Source organism: Anser brachyrhynchus (assembly GCF_964034855.1).
Source record: "Anser brachyrhynchus genome assembly, chromosome: 1".
Lineage (NCBI taxonomy): Eukaryota > Metazoa > Chordata > Aves > Anseriformes > Anatidae > Anser > Anser brachyrhynchus.
In genome coordinates this window covers 38433096-38447068 of record NC_137694.1, presented here as the reverse complement: position 1 = coordinate 38447068, position 13973 = coordinate 38433096, and the positions used below count along the sequence as shown (strand labels likewise).

The window sequence follows — 13973 nt, the reverse complement described above, 5'->3', positions numbered from 1 at the left end:
TAACTTTCCAAGCTCTCTGTCTAAGCTTTTTCCAACAATTTCTTTCTACAAAGGAAATCATTGAACGGGATGAAAATCTGGGGCTTTCTTAACATCAACAGTCAGTGTTTCATTTCCTGGGGAACTAACTTGGTACTCTAGTTATCTGAGAGGGTGGAGGAAGATACACTTTCACCTGCTTTTTAAAGGTTTGTTTTTAACACTACTCTTAACAGTATTTTCAATTTGGGTGATTAGAAGAGTCTATGTTGAGGCTGGAGGAGCTTTCCATAAGCAGATTCGCTTCATTTCAGGAAGAAAAACGTTTGCACACTTTCTTGATTTCAGATTAACCTTCCTGCTTTGGCAGACTGCCCCTGCTGTTCACCAAGGTGCTGCGGTGCACCGGGAAGGGTCAGTGGCGTCACAGCACCCAGCGAGCACCTCTCTACAGCCCACCGCTCAGATGGGGGCACCTGCACTCCTCTCTGCTCAGAATCAAAAATGTACCTGAAGACTGCTGCAGGAATCAGACTTCGTCACAGTCCGAGTTCCTAATAAAGGACATAGTGCAATAGAGACACACATTAGCACTGCGGGAGCTACTGGAATAGGAAGGAATATAAAGAGATGGGTCACAACAGGCACGTGGGGAAAGGAGTGGAGAAGAGGAAAAGGAATGTGATGCAGCGTGGCGCATCTCTCACCAGCTGCCCTCCTGTTGTAACAACCCGTATTTGTAAAGACAGCCAGCCCGAGTCTGGTACCTGACAGACACACACACGGACTATTCGGCCCAGCACGTTGCTCTCCCTCCCAACCTGCATCTCCCTCTCTAATGAAACTGCACTTCTTGGTTCTACACAAAGACAAGTGCAACTGTGATGAATATGATTTTATTTATTTCAGTGTATTTTAGGTGGAAGCTGGAAAGGAACAGGGGTTGTACAAGTAAATCTTCCCCCCAACACATGTAAACTGAAATAAGTTAAAATCAACTGAAGGCAGTTACTTCTTGCCGTTGATGGAGCTGCTCATCTCAAGCTTCTGCTCCATAACCTCACAATAATCACTTAAAAAACTGCTCGGTGAGATCTGGTCCACACATCCTCAGGTACTGGAGAAAATTTAACATGGGCGATGGTCTGGGACACGTTTTCTGTTGAGGAAAAAAAAAATCATAACACTCAGAAAACACTGAGGTTGACCAGCTTCCCCCCACCTGCCTTTATTTTTAATTTTTAGTTGATATTTTGCTTTCAATACTAGTTTTATCTCACAGTTTTGAGATGGTGCTACCTATTGTGATAATACACCAGCTTTGCGTGGTAAGAAAGTGATTCACAAAACAGTGCAAACTACCTCGTAGTGGGCACACGCAGGATGATCTGCCAACAAGTGGGATTTCTTCCCATACTTAATAACAAAAGCACTTTTGTTCTAGCTGCAGATTCCACTTCAGAAGCAGCTGCAGTTAACTACAAATTTCCCCAAAAGAAAAATCCCTTACATTTTGGTCAGCCACTTTTGCAGATGGTTTAGTACTGCAATGGCACTTGAATAGCTGGTGACTTAAGATTCACTAGGCAGCTACTGTAAGCGCGCTGATGGCTGTAAAGGCCTGGTCATACTAATGCAAAAAAAACATACGAAATGAATATTAGCATGTCGGATGTCTGTCTTCATTTCAGATAAGATATTTTTATCGCGAGGCTTTTCTGCAGTTACTCTTCCATTGATGGAGATTACCCTACGCCATTGTAACTGACCAACACAGGTAGCCGTACCTTGGTGCTGCTTTAATAATGTCATCTACACGAAGAATCATTTCTGCTGCTTCAGCTGCACTCAGCAAAACTTGTCTCTTGACTTGGAAACTTTCCGTCACTCCCAAGACTGCCATGTCTCCAATGGTACCCTCTTTCATATCTTTAAGAAGAGATACATTAGGAAGTCTTTTTTCTCCTCGCTTATTTTAAAGGAAATTACAAGAAGCTGACAATAGGGCAGTTTACCTCCTCAAATGAACCACACTGACAGTAGAGGAAATATTTTTAAAATTATTTCACTTCAAGGCCTAGCATCTTGCAATTACATACAAAAAATAATGATGAAAACTCCACTGGGAAAAGGAGATGATACCCAATGGGACTCTCAGCACCATTTCCTTATGTATATCAACTTCAACACTCTTCTCTGAAATTTTTGTTTGTTTTTTAAATACGTGCCTTTCTTTTTGAGCTTCATATGACTAGGCCCAATGCAATTAAGGCACATGGTTTTATGGGTGGAAACTATCCCCTTCACGAACACATTCACCCTACCATGAAAAGCCTGATAGAATGATAAAGCAGTGTTACATTGTATGGTTATATTTCTGTTTGCTTTGCACATGAAAAGTCATCATATCCATCACCCTGTTCTGCAACACAAGCAAGTAGAAATGTAAGTACCTCTTAATTAACTTCAATGCACAGGGGCTTCTGTCACCAAGAAAACAATTCATCCAAAAAGATTCAGAGAGCCACAGGAGTGCAACTATGTAATATAGACTTTAAAATAATACAGATGGTAGGCACACACTGTGGCATCACCACAGTTCTTTCAGCTGAATGTATTAGTGAGAAACAGATGTGACCAAGCTTTGTAAATCTAATCCCTCCCCCAAACAGCAACCCAGTAACAGAAGCATTATCAAACTCCTTACCAAGTCCGTAGGTAGTCTTCCCTTCGCTATGTGCAGCCCTGAGCTGAGCAACCAGATCTGCGCTGTCATAGCCAGCGTTATCGGCTATTATCGTTGGGATCTAAGGGGTAAACACAGGTTGGTGTTCATTAAGGCAGAGACCGATCCCTATTACGCATCACACATACACTTTGATATTGCTATCGTACTACTCCATTTCAAGAAGAGCAAGTATCAACAACATGACATATGATCTGTTACATTGAACAGAAGTCAGAAAAAACAAACTACCCTTCTAAGGATGTTATTCCCTTTTGTTTAAGGCCCTGTAAGACAGCAGAGGAGAGCAGATTTGTCACCTTGTTTTACACGGACAGAAAGAAATTGTTTCTGTTGATCACTTCGGACTACAACTGGAGGATTTACTTTCAGACCATAGCTTGCTGGTTAGCATTAGCCACCAGATTGTTCTGTTAACAAAAACTGCACATGCTGCCTGAAGAGGCAATGCCAAGTCTTACGACACTCTTTAATTTTCTTAAGAAAAATGTTTTCTTACAGTCTTTAATTTCCTAAGGACGGTTTTCCCTAATTTAAAATAGAGAAGCTGGAAGGCAGTTTTCCTCAAATTGACAGTCTGTTGTTAGCACAGTAATATTCTATAAACTTCTTTTCTTGTGGTATTCTATTTTCTGCTAAGACAAAACCTCCAATACAAGTCTAGAAAATTCTAGATAGTACTAGAGAATGAATACAACTAAATAGAATCAAGGGCTTTTATAGAAAGGCTATTATTAAAATACCAATACTTTTTTCTCAAATAGAAAATAGTAACTTTTTTCCCCATCATTCATCCAAGGCACATTGCTAAATTTCACTTCTTTAGTTTTAGAAAACCTAAAGTTGGAGAGAGAGAAGCAACCATCTGATATCAGAAGTTAGTAAAGCAACTGGCTCTTGAAATTTTACATGTATTAGTCCAGCAATCTGACTAAATAAACTTACCATTCGCAAAGCCTTAGCAAAGGACTCCATTGCAACAGATTCTTTGCCAGGTGTTCTGATGGCAAGTTCTGCAACAGCGTTAGCCATCAGCATCTCTGAACAACCTATTCATTGAAGACAAACAGGTGTTTTATGAGTTGAATAGTAACACAATGTCTCTTATGGCCATATTATAAAGAATCTAACACTCACCTCCACCATAAACAGTTCTAGTGTCCTTCACGGTCTGGGCAAGAACACAGAGAGCATCGTGCAAAGACCTCTCTGCTTCATCTAGAATCTGCTGTGTTGCTCCACGCAGAACTATGGTGCAAGCTTCACCTGAAAAAGTTTAAACACAAGAAGATTTTAAACAAACAAACAAACCAAAATAAGAGCCAGACCAAGATTGTTAACATGACACAACAAGAGGCGGTCACAAGGCATTTGTAAAAGGTTTGCTATCACTGCAGTCAAGTTTTACATAAAGAGATCAATTTGTGGAGGAGGAAGCAGGAAGCGTGACGACATTTCACAGGTAGAATGAAACAACGTACACTACGCCATTGCTTTTATCAGTGAACTGCTGTAAGATACCTTATTTAATTGAGTAGAAAATGATTTTTTTTCCAAGCTGTAGTTTTGAGACATTTACACTATCTGCACTTATTAGAACAAGCTATCAAGTTCTCAAAGCATGACAGGTTGCTACTTTTCTCATCAATCACACAAAGCAGAAATTTTGGGTCCCATCCTTGCAAGTGTTTATGCAAATGTTTAACATTATGTAAATGAACAATTTCAACAATGAACACGTATCTTTGAAGGATTAGTGTTTCACTGAAGAGCAAGGCTTTCCGAAAAATGGCTACCTGAATCATTACACATTACCTATGCCATCCTGGTAACTGAACAGCGTTAGCAAAGCATTAACACGAATGTTACAACGTGCCATTCCTGGTAAAACACTCACCCATTGCCACACCAGAGAAATGAATGAGTTTATCTTCTCCAATCATGACTTCTTCAATAAGCTTGCAACTTCCTAGTTTTACCAGCTCAGGGTGATCAAAGGTTGATGCAATTTCACCACCTACAAGTGTGAGATTATTGAAGTGTCAAAATGAAAACACCTTTTGAAGCAAGGGCTAAATTAAGAAAAAAAAAGTCATTGTAATTGCACAAAAATAAAGGGAACAATAGTGATAAATCAAATTTTTCCAACACCAAAGCATGTCAACTTCCTACTGATGTTGACAAGTTCTTAAACCACCAATGTTTTGTTTTATGTCACAAGAACTGCAGTAGCTGTAATGCTTTTGAGTTCTGCCCAGATAAGAGAATACATGTTGTTGTGACAGTATTACAATGTAAATCTGTTTAAACTTTTAAAACTATTTAACTCATTAAATGTTCATAAACTACTTAATCAAAATTTGTTGTTTTGAAACTTGTGCTAGCATTAATCCTGCCTTCCTGATTACGCAGCTGAAAATGACTGGCCATCACTCTCCCAAATCATGAGTCTAGCAGCATGTCACGGCAGCCATGCTGTGCACCATTCATAAACTCCCATATCATAAACGAAACAGACATTACGAAGAGCAGAATGTCCTGGAACGAAACACTGTTCTAGTACTTTGCTATTCCCATTAGAAAACCATTTACATGTATTCATTCCCCATGGATGCTCTATTAATCCATATTAGCTTAATAGCATTGCTTTAGCTGTAGCTCTACAAGAAAAGATCATATTTGCAGTTGAGTTTGTCCTTACGAAAAGCTTGTCACATTTTTTCAGCTATTCTGTTTGATCCACTGTGGTCCAATACAATCCACTTGCTCTACCTATAAAATTTGTTTTGAATTTGTTCCAGAACATAAGCAGTGTTTCTCTCACTGAAGTGTCTGCTGGTGTCAATGTACCTACAGACGGCTGCACAAAACTGCAACTTTAGTTTTGCTAGCCTGAACTAGTCAGTATCTTTTCCATTCTCCCTGCAAAGCAAACTCCATTCTACTGATCACTACCATAATTAGTTATTTTTAATATGTTCCTGCTAACTACCTCTAACTGGAATTTAGGCAATGAGGATCATCTGTAGCATTCCAGAAGCTGTTTCATTTTGATTAGTTCCTAAAGTCACATTTACACTGACCACTACTAAAAATGTCCAAGATGCTTATGTTATTTGAGGTCCGCCTCAAGTTGATGACTCAGGCCCGCAATTCTAACAGAGGATAACTCTTTAGTCTTCTCTGTTACTACAATCAAACAACAGCCCTTTATAAGAAGATAGTAGAAATGAATTTGTTGGTTTATCATCCTACACTTTCTATGGCTAACTTTTATCTTTTCCCCAGAAAACAAACATTTCAAAAGTTTATCAAGCAGGGGCTTAATCATAAAGTACTGTTAAAACATGAAAGAAAAATATTAACTGGCTAACCTATACTTTCCAGTTAGTAAGATGTTACTTTATTCACAGTTGCTGGATAAAACATGTTTAAATCATTGCACAGGGAGGATTCAGAATCAAAACGAACATTTTACAAGTATAATACACTGATGATAGAAACCAAGTTATACCTGCTCCTGAAAGAATACTAACAGTTATATAGCAGTTAAATCAGCAACTTAATTTCCAAGTTAGTTACGGTAAATTTCATAGAATCCTCCATATATGTTTGTACTAAGTTCTGTAAAATAAAGCTTATGCTAAGTACTTCTCCCATTCACAGATCAGCTTAATAGTAAAAAGGAAGTAAAACCTAGGTGATCAACCATTAATATTTACCGAAGGCCAAATAAATAACGTGACCCTCCGAGCTGCACCCAGTAAGTTACTCCACAAACCTGTAACAAGAGCCAGGCGCTCCACACCAGCAAAGTCCGCATGCTCAATTGCCATGACGCCAGCGGCCCCAAAGAGCTGCTCGGGGTAGTTGTAGATCAACTGCCTGCAATTAAAACAAAGTCACATCCTCACATTGCCGAAAGAACAAACCTTTAAAAAGACTTTAAAACCTCTGTTACCAGAGTAACAAAGGACACCTGATGCTCAGCAGTGTGGACATAGTTTTCTGCAAGCTGCCCAAACACTCTGTCTGTGAAGCACCAGCCACGTGAAGAAAGTTACACCCACACAGAAGCAAACCAACAGCAGTGACAGGAAAACATAAGCTACAAAAAATTTCAATGTACTGTAGCTTTGAAATACACTGCCCCGAAGACACACTATCAATGCTTTAAATTCTGAGTTCTTTGATCCTAAGTGCCCGCCAGCCACTCAGTTGCCTATCCTAGCAGGGCGCACTACAAGGTGTAAAGTAACTTCTTTAATTCCTTACCAACATAAAATCCAAACAGGATACAACTTTGTGGGAACAATAAATGGCCATAGAGAGCAGGCCACAGACAAGAGCATGTGCCTCTTTGTTTGTATGTATTCCACTCCCCTCAAAGCAGGGTCAATGACCAAACTATTTTTCCCCTCCAAATTAGAGACTGGGTGTTGCAGAAATTTAGCAGAAGCTGGGACACACCGTGTCTGTCAGAAAAAGACACTCCTAATCTACCTTCAAAAGGGACAGCTGGCATTGCTGACTACGTAAAGAGAAGATTCTTCCTACTTTAGATCCATATAGCATCCTGTCAAGCATCTCCTTGCTCACTGTGTCTACACTACAACATCATGTACATGAATGAAACACGACAGATGAAGAGACTGAGATTTATAAATCCATACTAGTTCTTAAAATTAACACCGATTTTGGAGTTTTAAGATGTGCAGTACCCCTTAAGTGTAAATTTTTGCTACTGATGTAACCAGTGCAACTCTTATATTCCTATCCTTTGATGCGGTGCTGGTTAACCAGCTTCCTAGCAGACTACAGAACCACTCAAATGAGAATTACTGAAAGGCAGAAGCACTTCTCACATTAAACATATCAATGCTTTGCATCATGACAGTTTAAAAGAGAAGTGCACTGCTATCAAAAACATGTAATTTAGATTGTGATGCTCACTGGATTTAAACATGGATCCCTTATGAAATAACACTTCCGCCTTAAAAAAAAATAAAAAAGCAGCAGAGGGGAGGGATGACACTGCACCACACTTGAGGGAACGTGAAAATTCTGGTGTCACTGAAGTGACTCAATTAATTAAGTATTGGGTAAGATCACCTAATTTTAGGGATAACCTTCTTCACACATATACGGTATTAAAATCTTGCTACTCTGTGACTGCATTCTAAATTCTAGCCCTCTTCCAAGGAAACATACCTGTTAATAAAGCAGTTTATTCCATGCTTAAGAATACGCTCTACTTTCTCCTTCATTTTTTCTTTCTCTGCCTGTTCTATTTCTGCTACCTTTGCTGTAGAGTCCACTCTGACACGAGAGCCAAAAATCTAAACCAAAGAAAACAAATTCAGTTAAAAAAATGAATTCTATGTATGGAAAATATTGTTTCAAAACAGCAGTTCTGTCACATACTTTAATCTTATCTGTATCCATGCCAGTATTTGCAATAAGAATCTTTGCATTTTCAATTCTTTTTGGCTGGTTTACACCGATCTTCTTATCAAGCAAAAACCCTGTATAGTAAGAAAAAGATTTTTAAGACTTCATATTAAAAAAGGAGAACAGTTCATTTAAATTATTGCAAAATAATTAGTAATATTATTATTCAATTTAGTTACAACAAAGTTTTCTAGAACAAATTTGTATAGAGATGTATGACTTTTAACAATTTCATTTCTTAAGCACACTTCCAGCCAATATACAAAGACTTACCTTCATCTAAGTAAGAATCAGCCAAACTTCCACCAAGTTTCTTAATGACGTGGATAGCCTCCAGATTACCAGAACCTTTCAACCTAAGAACAGCTTCTACAGCCAGCTTGACAAAGTGATCTTTATGATGAGTAAGTAACTTTGATGATAGAGTCGTTCCCGCAATGTTCATCAAGTCTTCACGGAACTTCGCTTCATCATCGCTGCAATAAAGCCAGTACAGTTATATGGGCAGGTCTGTGTCTGAGAGCCTTCATTATCACTCACCTAACACTGAGAGTCTCTCCCTGCTCCTCCTAACCCACGTGTATCTGTACCAGATCTGTACTATGTTCCGTTCTGAGGAAATGACAGAATTCCTCCAGTGTCCCAAGAAACAACTTTCTATTGAAACCCCAGTTAGATTAGGGGTTCCTTGTGAGAAGAGGTTTATTTCCTGGGTGCGAGACACCATACATATTTATGTGCTAAAGGGATGACATTCTGACATTCGCATTTTTCCTAAATGACACGAAGGCACACAAATATGCCTATCTCAAAACACTAAGAAGAAGTAAGATCCATACTCATACAGAAGTTGAAGAAGCCACAGGTAAAGTATGAAGCTGATTTTAACCTCATTTTTGTTGAGATAGTATTTTGTGAAATTAAGGACAACCAACAATGAACAAAATCAATTGTCTTACAATGACATACCCACTTTTTGCCATTCTGGTCAAATACCACAATAACAGGCATTCTATCACCAACTTGGTATGTCAAGATGGTATCTCTAAGATTTTTGGCTATGAAATATAGCAAAACATTTAATCTACACTTTTGCCTGGCAGAATGAGAAATTGCACAACTCGTTCAGATACCAGGGAACTGCTTCTTGAGACTAGGTTATGTAACTAGATATTGATGCTGCTTCTCTGCCACACTAAGGCTTTAAAAAAATACCGTTTCATAGTACCTTCTACCATTTGCACTACACTACTGAACTAGTACTCTGTGATGTGCAATTTTACTACAAAGTAGTTTAGATCAACTGTTTTAAGAACAAAACCTTTCCATTCAGCTTTGAAAAAGTCTATGCTGTCACGCACAGAAAATAGACATATTTAAAATCAGAGTATGAAATCAGAAATAACAGCTCCGATTTTTGTCCTAAGAAGAAAATTACTGCTTATTTTCTGATTCTGCATGTTGCAAGCAATTTTAAATAATTTTATACAGCTTCTGTACTTCATCCAACTCAAAAGTAGTCTTCTTTTCAGTAACTGTTAAATTCACATATTCAGCTTAAAAGACCGCAAAGAATTTTCCAATGCTACATAATTCTCTCCAGTGAGCTTTAACCTCGTATGGTTTATAAAGAGTTACTGCCAATGTACGTTACTAACCCATGATCCACAGCTGCTTTCAAAAGTGCCTCTCTTGAAGCTTTTGTGGCTGCTCTCCAACCTGCAATGATGGTCTGAGGATGAATCTTCCTAGAAATCAGCAATTCTGCCTCCTATTTAAAATAAAATAAATAATTAGCTTTCTTACACAGCACATTCACATTAACTAGGAAAGGCACTTACAAGCAATCAGAAAATTCTGAACGCCACCAAAAGCACAAGAGTTGTAACAATCAAATTAAAGTGAAGACCTAAGAAAGGGAGATTATTCTAGCCACCATACTGGCACTTTTTTTTCCCCTCCAGTCTAGGCGAACATGATCTGCCTTTGGAATACCTTCTAGAAATATTGATTAATAAAAAAATCTTAGCTCCAATATGAACAGTAACCAGACACATACTTAAAGTGAATTCTCACTTCACGTTTGAGATCAGTTTCCCATTCACCTACAACTGCAAGTTAAGGTGTAGTTGTGGGGAAAAAAACGAACAAACAAAAGATCTTCAAATTTTTTTTTTCTCCAAAAGTTTTGTGAGGAACTTGGTAAGCTGATGGGATAATTTCTCAGATTTCTTGATCTCAAATCCAGGAACTCTGATCATTAGATTCACTGGCACAGCTTTGCTGAGTTCCTCACTTCTGACATCTCTCTTTCATAGTAATTTCCAATTTAGAGTTTGGCAGTCTTCGGTACGCGGTGTTTAAAGGAACATTATGAATTCAAGTCTTGTGCACACAACAGCAGAATTTAACATGCCTTTTTTCCCCTTAATGTTGTGAAAAAGGCCTGAACCTCACAATTAAGCAGTGCTATATCCTGCTTAGTGCAAAATCCAGAAAATGACCTGGGACAGAACAACACTTCGACGTTTCAGGATAGTGTAGTCACAGGACTACACTGTCAAATATAAAAACATTTGAAAAAATTTAATACATCACCCTCAGTAATTCAGCTGCCAACACTGTGACAGACGTAGTTCCATCACCAACTTCATCATCTTGAACCTTTGACATATCTGAAAGAGGAAGCCATTGTATTAATGTTTTGATTCAAAATACCATGCTCTAACTGCTATAAAGTGCAAGTGTTTTTATCTCACATTAGTTTACGGAACAAAAAAAAAAAAAAAAAGAACCTTGCTCCTTGACAAAGAAGTTGTCAAACTATAAGTCACAGAAAAACCTGAGATGAAATCAGATTCAGCATCCATGAAATTCCTTATCTTCATTTACAACAGACACCAGTACCAGCCTGTCAATGGACAAGAGCTATCCCCCTGTCTCCCCATGCCTGAGGACTGGAAAAGGGATGGCTCCAGGGAGACCTTACAGAGGCCTTCCAGTACCTAAAGAGAGCCAGTAAGAAAGCTGGGGAGGGACTCTTTGTCAGGGGGTGTAGTGATAGGACAAGGGGGAAGGGCTTTGAACTAAAAGAGGGTAGGTTTAGATTAGATATAAGGAAGAAATTCTTCACTCAGAGGGTGGTGAGGCCCTGGCACAGGCTGCCCAGAGCAGCTGTGGGTGCCCCATCCCTGGAGGTGCTCAAGGCCAGGCTGGATGGGGCTTTGGGCAACCTGGTCTGGTGGGAGGTGTCCCTGCCCATGGCAGGGGGTTGGAGCTGGGTGGGCTTTAGGGTCCCTTCCCACCCAAACCGTTCTGTGATTCTCAAGACAGACAGCCACAGCTGTCTTTCATCCCTTTTGACACCAGGGACAAGCAAGGGTTGAGGGTAGTTAAGGAGACATCAGAATAGCTTTGTGAGAGCAGCACATACCTCAAATTTATTTTTCACAGAGTTCCACAACTCTTTCAACACCTTGGTCTCCTTATTTCAGGACTTTTTCTAACCTTCCCCTCAATTTTGCACACTATGTGAAGAATACTTTTCTACAAATAAGTAAGAACTATACAATAAAGCTGCAAATGAAAAAACTCCGAGTGCAACAATGACAAGCTGTTAAAAACTCACCAACCAAGACCTTGGCAGCTGGGTTGTCAACTCCAATAGCTTTCAGGATGGTTGCACCATCATTGGTCACTGTCACCGTGCTATCTCTCCCAGTACTTAGCAGAATCTTGTCCTACATGATGCAAGACAGTGTTTGAAAACGTACTATAACCATTAAAATTAAATTAACAAGTATGACCACTGAGAACTTGCAGCTATCTTACCATGCCTTTAGGCCCCAGAGTGCTCTTGACTAGGTCACCAATAGCAATTGCACCAACAAAGGATGACTGAAATGAAAGCAAATACACATTAGAAAATGATTCGTTTCTACTTTAAGATAAGTAGTAAATGCTGGGCCGTATCTTCCAAAGGGGAATCACAGAATCCCAGAGTGGCTGAGGCTGGCAGGGCCCTCTGGAGCCCACCTGTCCAACCCCTGCCCAAGCAGGGCCACCCAGAGCAGGCTGCCCAGGGCCACATCGAGGCGGCTTTTGAAGGTCTCCAAGGAGGAGACTCCACAGCCTCTCTGGGCAGCCTGTGCCATGCTCAGGCACCCGCACAGTGAAAATGTGAGATCTTAACCCAGCCCTTCCACAGCCACACTCCAAGAGTCTGATTCCAAGTTTCTAGAGTGCTGTATTTTGGTAATCAGCTCAAATACACTTAATTTTCACAGTAACCATAAAACCGTGTCTCGTGGCTAAATGAAAAGCCTTCCAACAAATATGAACCTTCTGAGCTAAGATACGGCTACTCCGTCTGTATAGACAGAACAGTTTTCCTATCTTCTGTTCAGAGACACGGAACAAGACAAAACACTAAGAGACAAAGGAAGCTCTACATCAATATGAACTGAAAGTACACTTAACAGAAAAACATTTAACAAAAGAACACACAAAATTTAATTGCCCAGGGCATCACCGATTTATTAAACTCACCAGCCGAGCTGTTTCTGCTTTTTCTTCATCGGCACCTGCCTTGAAAATGTTCACGGGTGCAAGGGAAATGGATGCCTAAAACAGCATCAGAATACTTCTTATAAATCACTTCATTTTAAAAGCAAATAGCTGGCACTAACAACCTAAACAATGTCTGTATTACTGAAATGATTTATTTTCATACCCCATTTGGTTTTGATAAAAAGTGTATTCAAGGTGAACAATGCTGGAAAAATCTACCTGAGGCAAACAAAGCTTGACTTTTTCTTAAAAAACTGTTCACGTAACGGAGAGATTGTAAGGTAGACTGTAATCTACCGCATGACTGTGCGCCGTGTAGTCTGGTAGTTACATCTCCAGGCCTGACAGACCGTGGTGAGCACCTTGCTTTGTGGCGGTGTCTGTGCTGATGGCCAGCGGAACCCGATAAATCTGGTTACTGAGCACAACGAGGATTTAGGATTTCAGTACTTGAACATTTGTGTTAGGCCTTTTTTTTTTCAGGCGTTTCCTTACAAATCACATTATCGGAGGCACAAACACGTGGTTTCAGAGCACAGACTGGCATTCGCACGGAACCCAAGGCCCTGAACGAGCCGGGACCAGCCCCCCCGTGGTTTTTCACAGAGCCGCAGGATGGCTGAGGCTGGCGGGGCCCTCTGCAGGCCATCCATGCTCCCCCTGATCGCCCTGCGCAGGACGGCACCCGGCGGGCTGCGAACACCCCCACAGCCCCCCCGGGCAGCCCCCTGCCAGGAGCCGCCCCCCCGCAACGGCCGCGCTCTGGAACCTTCCATGCCCGAGGCGGCGGCGGCGCCGCCCCCGCTCCCCCCGCGGCGCGGGCAGGGCACGAAGCCGCCCCCGTCGTTCCCTCCCCGCCGTTCCCTCCCTCCCTCCCCGCCCGGCCGCCCCCGGGCCCCGGGCCCCGTCCCCTTGGCCGCCGCTCACCATGGCGCCGCCGGTCCCCGCCGCAGAGCGATCGCACCACGCCGCACAGCCCCGCCGCGCCCCGGCCGCCCGCAGGAAATGGCGTCCCGGGCAGGCGCCGTGTGGCACGCCGGGAGATGTAGTCCGCGCCTCAGCGGGGCTCATTAACCGTTTGTAATTAGCGCCGGGTCTCTCTCGCTGCGCCTTGCAAACCTGCCTGCCAAGAGCCGCGGCTTCCGTTCGCATTTCAGTTGTATTTCTATAAAAGCGTTTTTCTAGGCAAACTTGACCCTGCCCCAAAGCAGTTTGTGGTCGCCCCAGT

The 13973-nt window shown here is 41.2% G+C and overlaps 1 protein-coding gene across 2 annotated transcripts; it reads right to left on the bottom strand.

Annotated features, from left to right (window-relative positions):
* Positions 1-859: 859 nt before the first annotated feature.
* Positions 860-13912, bottom strand: CCT2 (chaperonin containing TCP1 subunit 2). Of its 2 annotated transcripts, none has more exons than XM_080576189.1 (16): positions 13673-13912; positions 12725-12799; positions 12008-12073; positions 11805-11916; positions 10775-10851; positions 9835-9947; positions 8450-8652; positions 8150-8250; positions 7937-8064; positions 6507-6610; positions 4623-4742; positions 3863-3991; positions 3671-3774; positions 2687-2786; positions 1767-1908; positions 860-1138 (listed from the first exon to the last, which is right to left on the bottom strand). In XM_080576189.1, the coding sequence occupies exons 1-16, from the start codon at positions 13895-13897 to the stop codon at positions 1108-1110; spliced, it is 1830 nt and encodes a 609-aa protein (XP_080432315.1). In that variant the 5' UTR covers positions 13898-13912; the 3' UTR covers positions 860-1107. The 2 variants fall into 2 exon arrangements, with proteins under 2 accessions (XP_080432315.1, XP_080432316.1); XM_080576190.1 differs by lacking the exon at positions 13673-13912 and adding an exon at positions 12965-13243.
* Between the last annotated feature and the right edge of the window lie 61 nt (positions 13913-13973).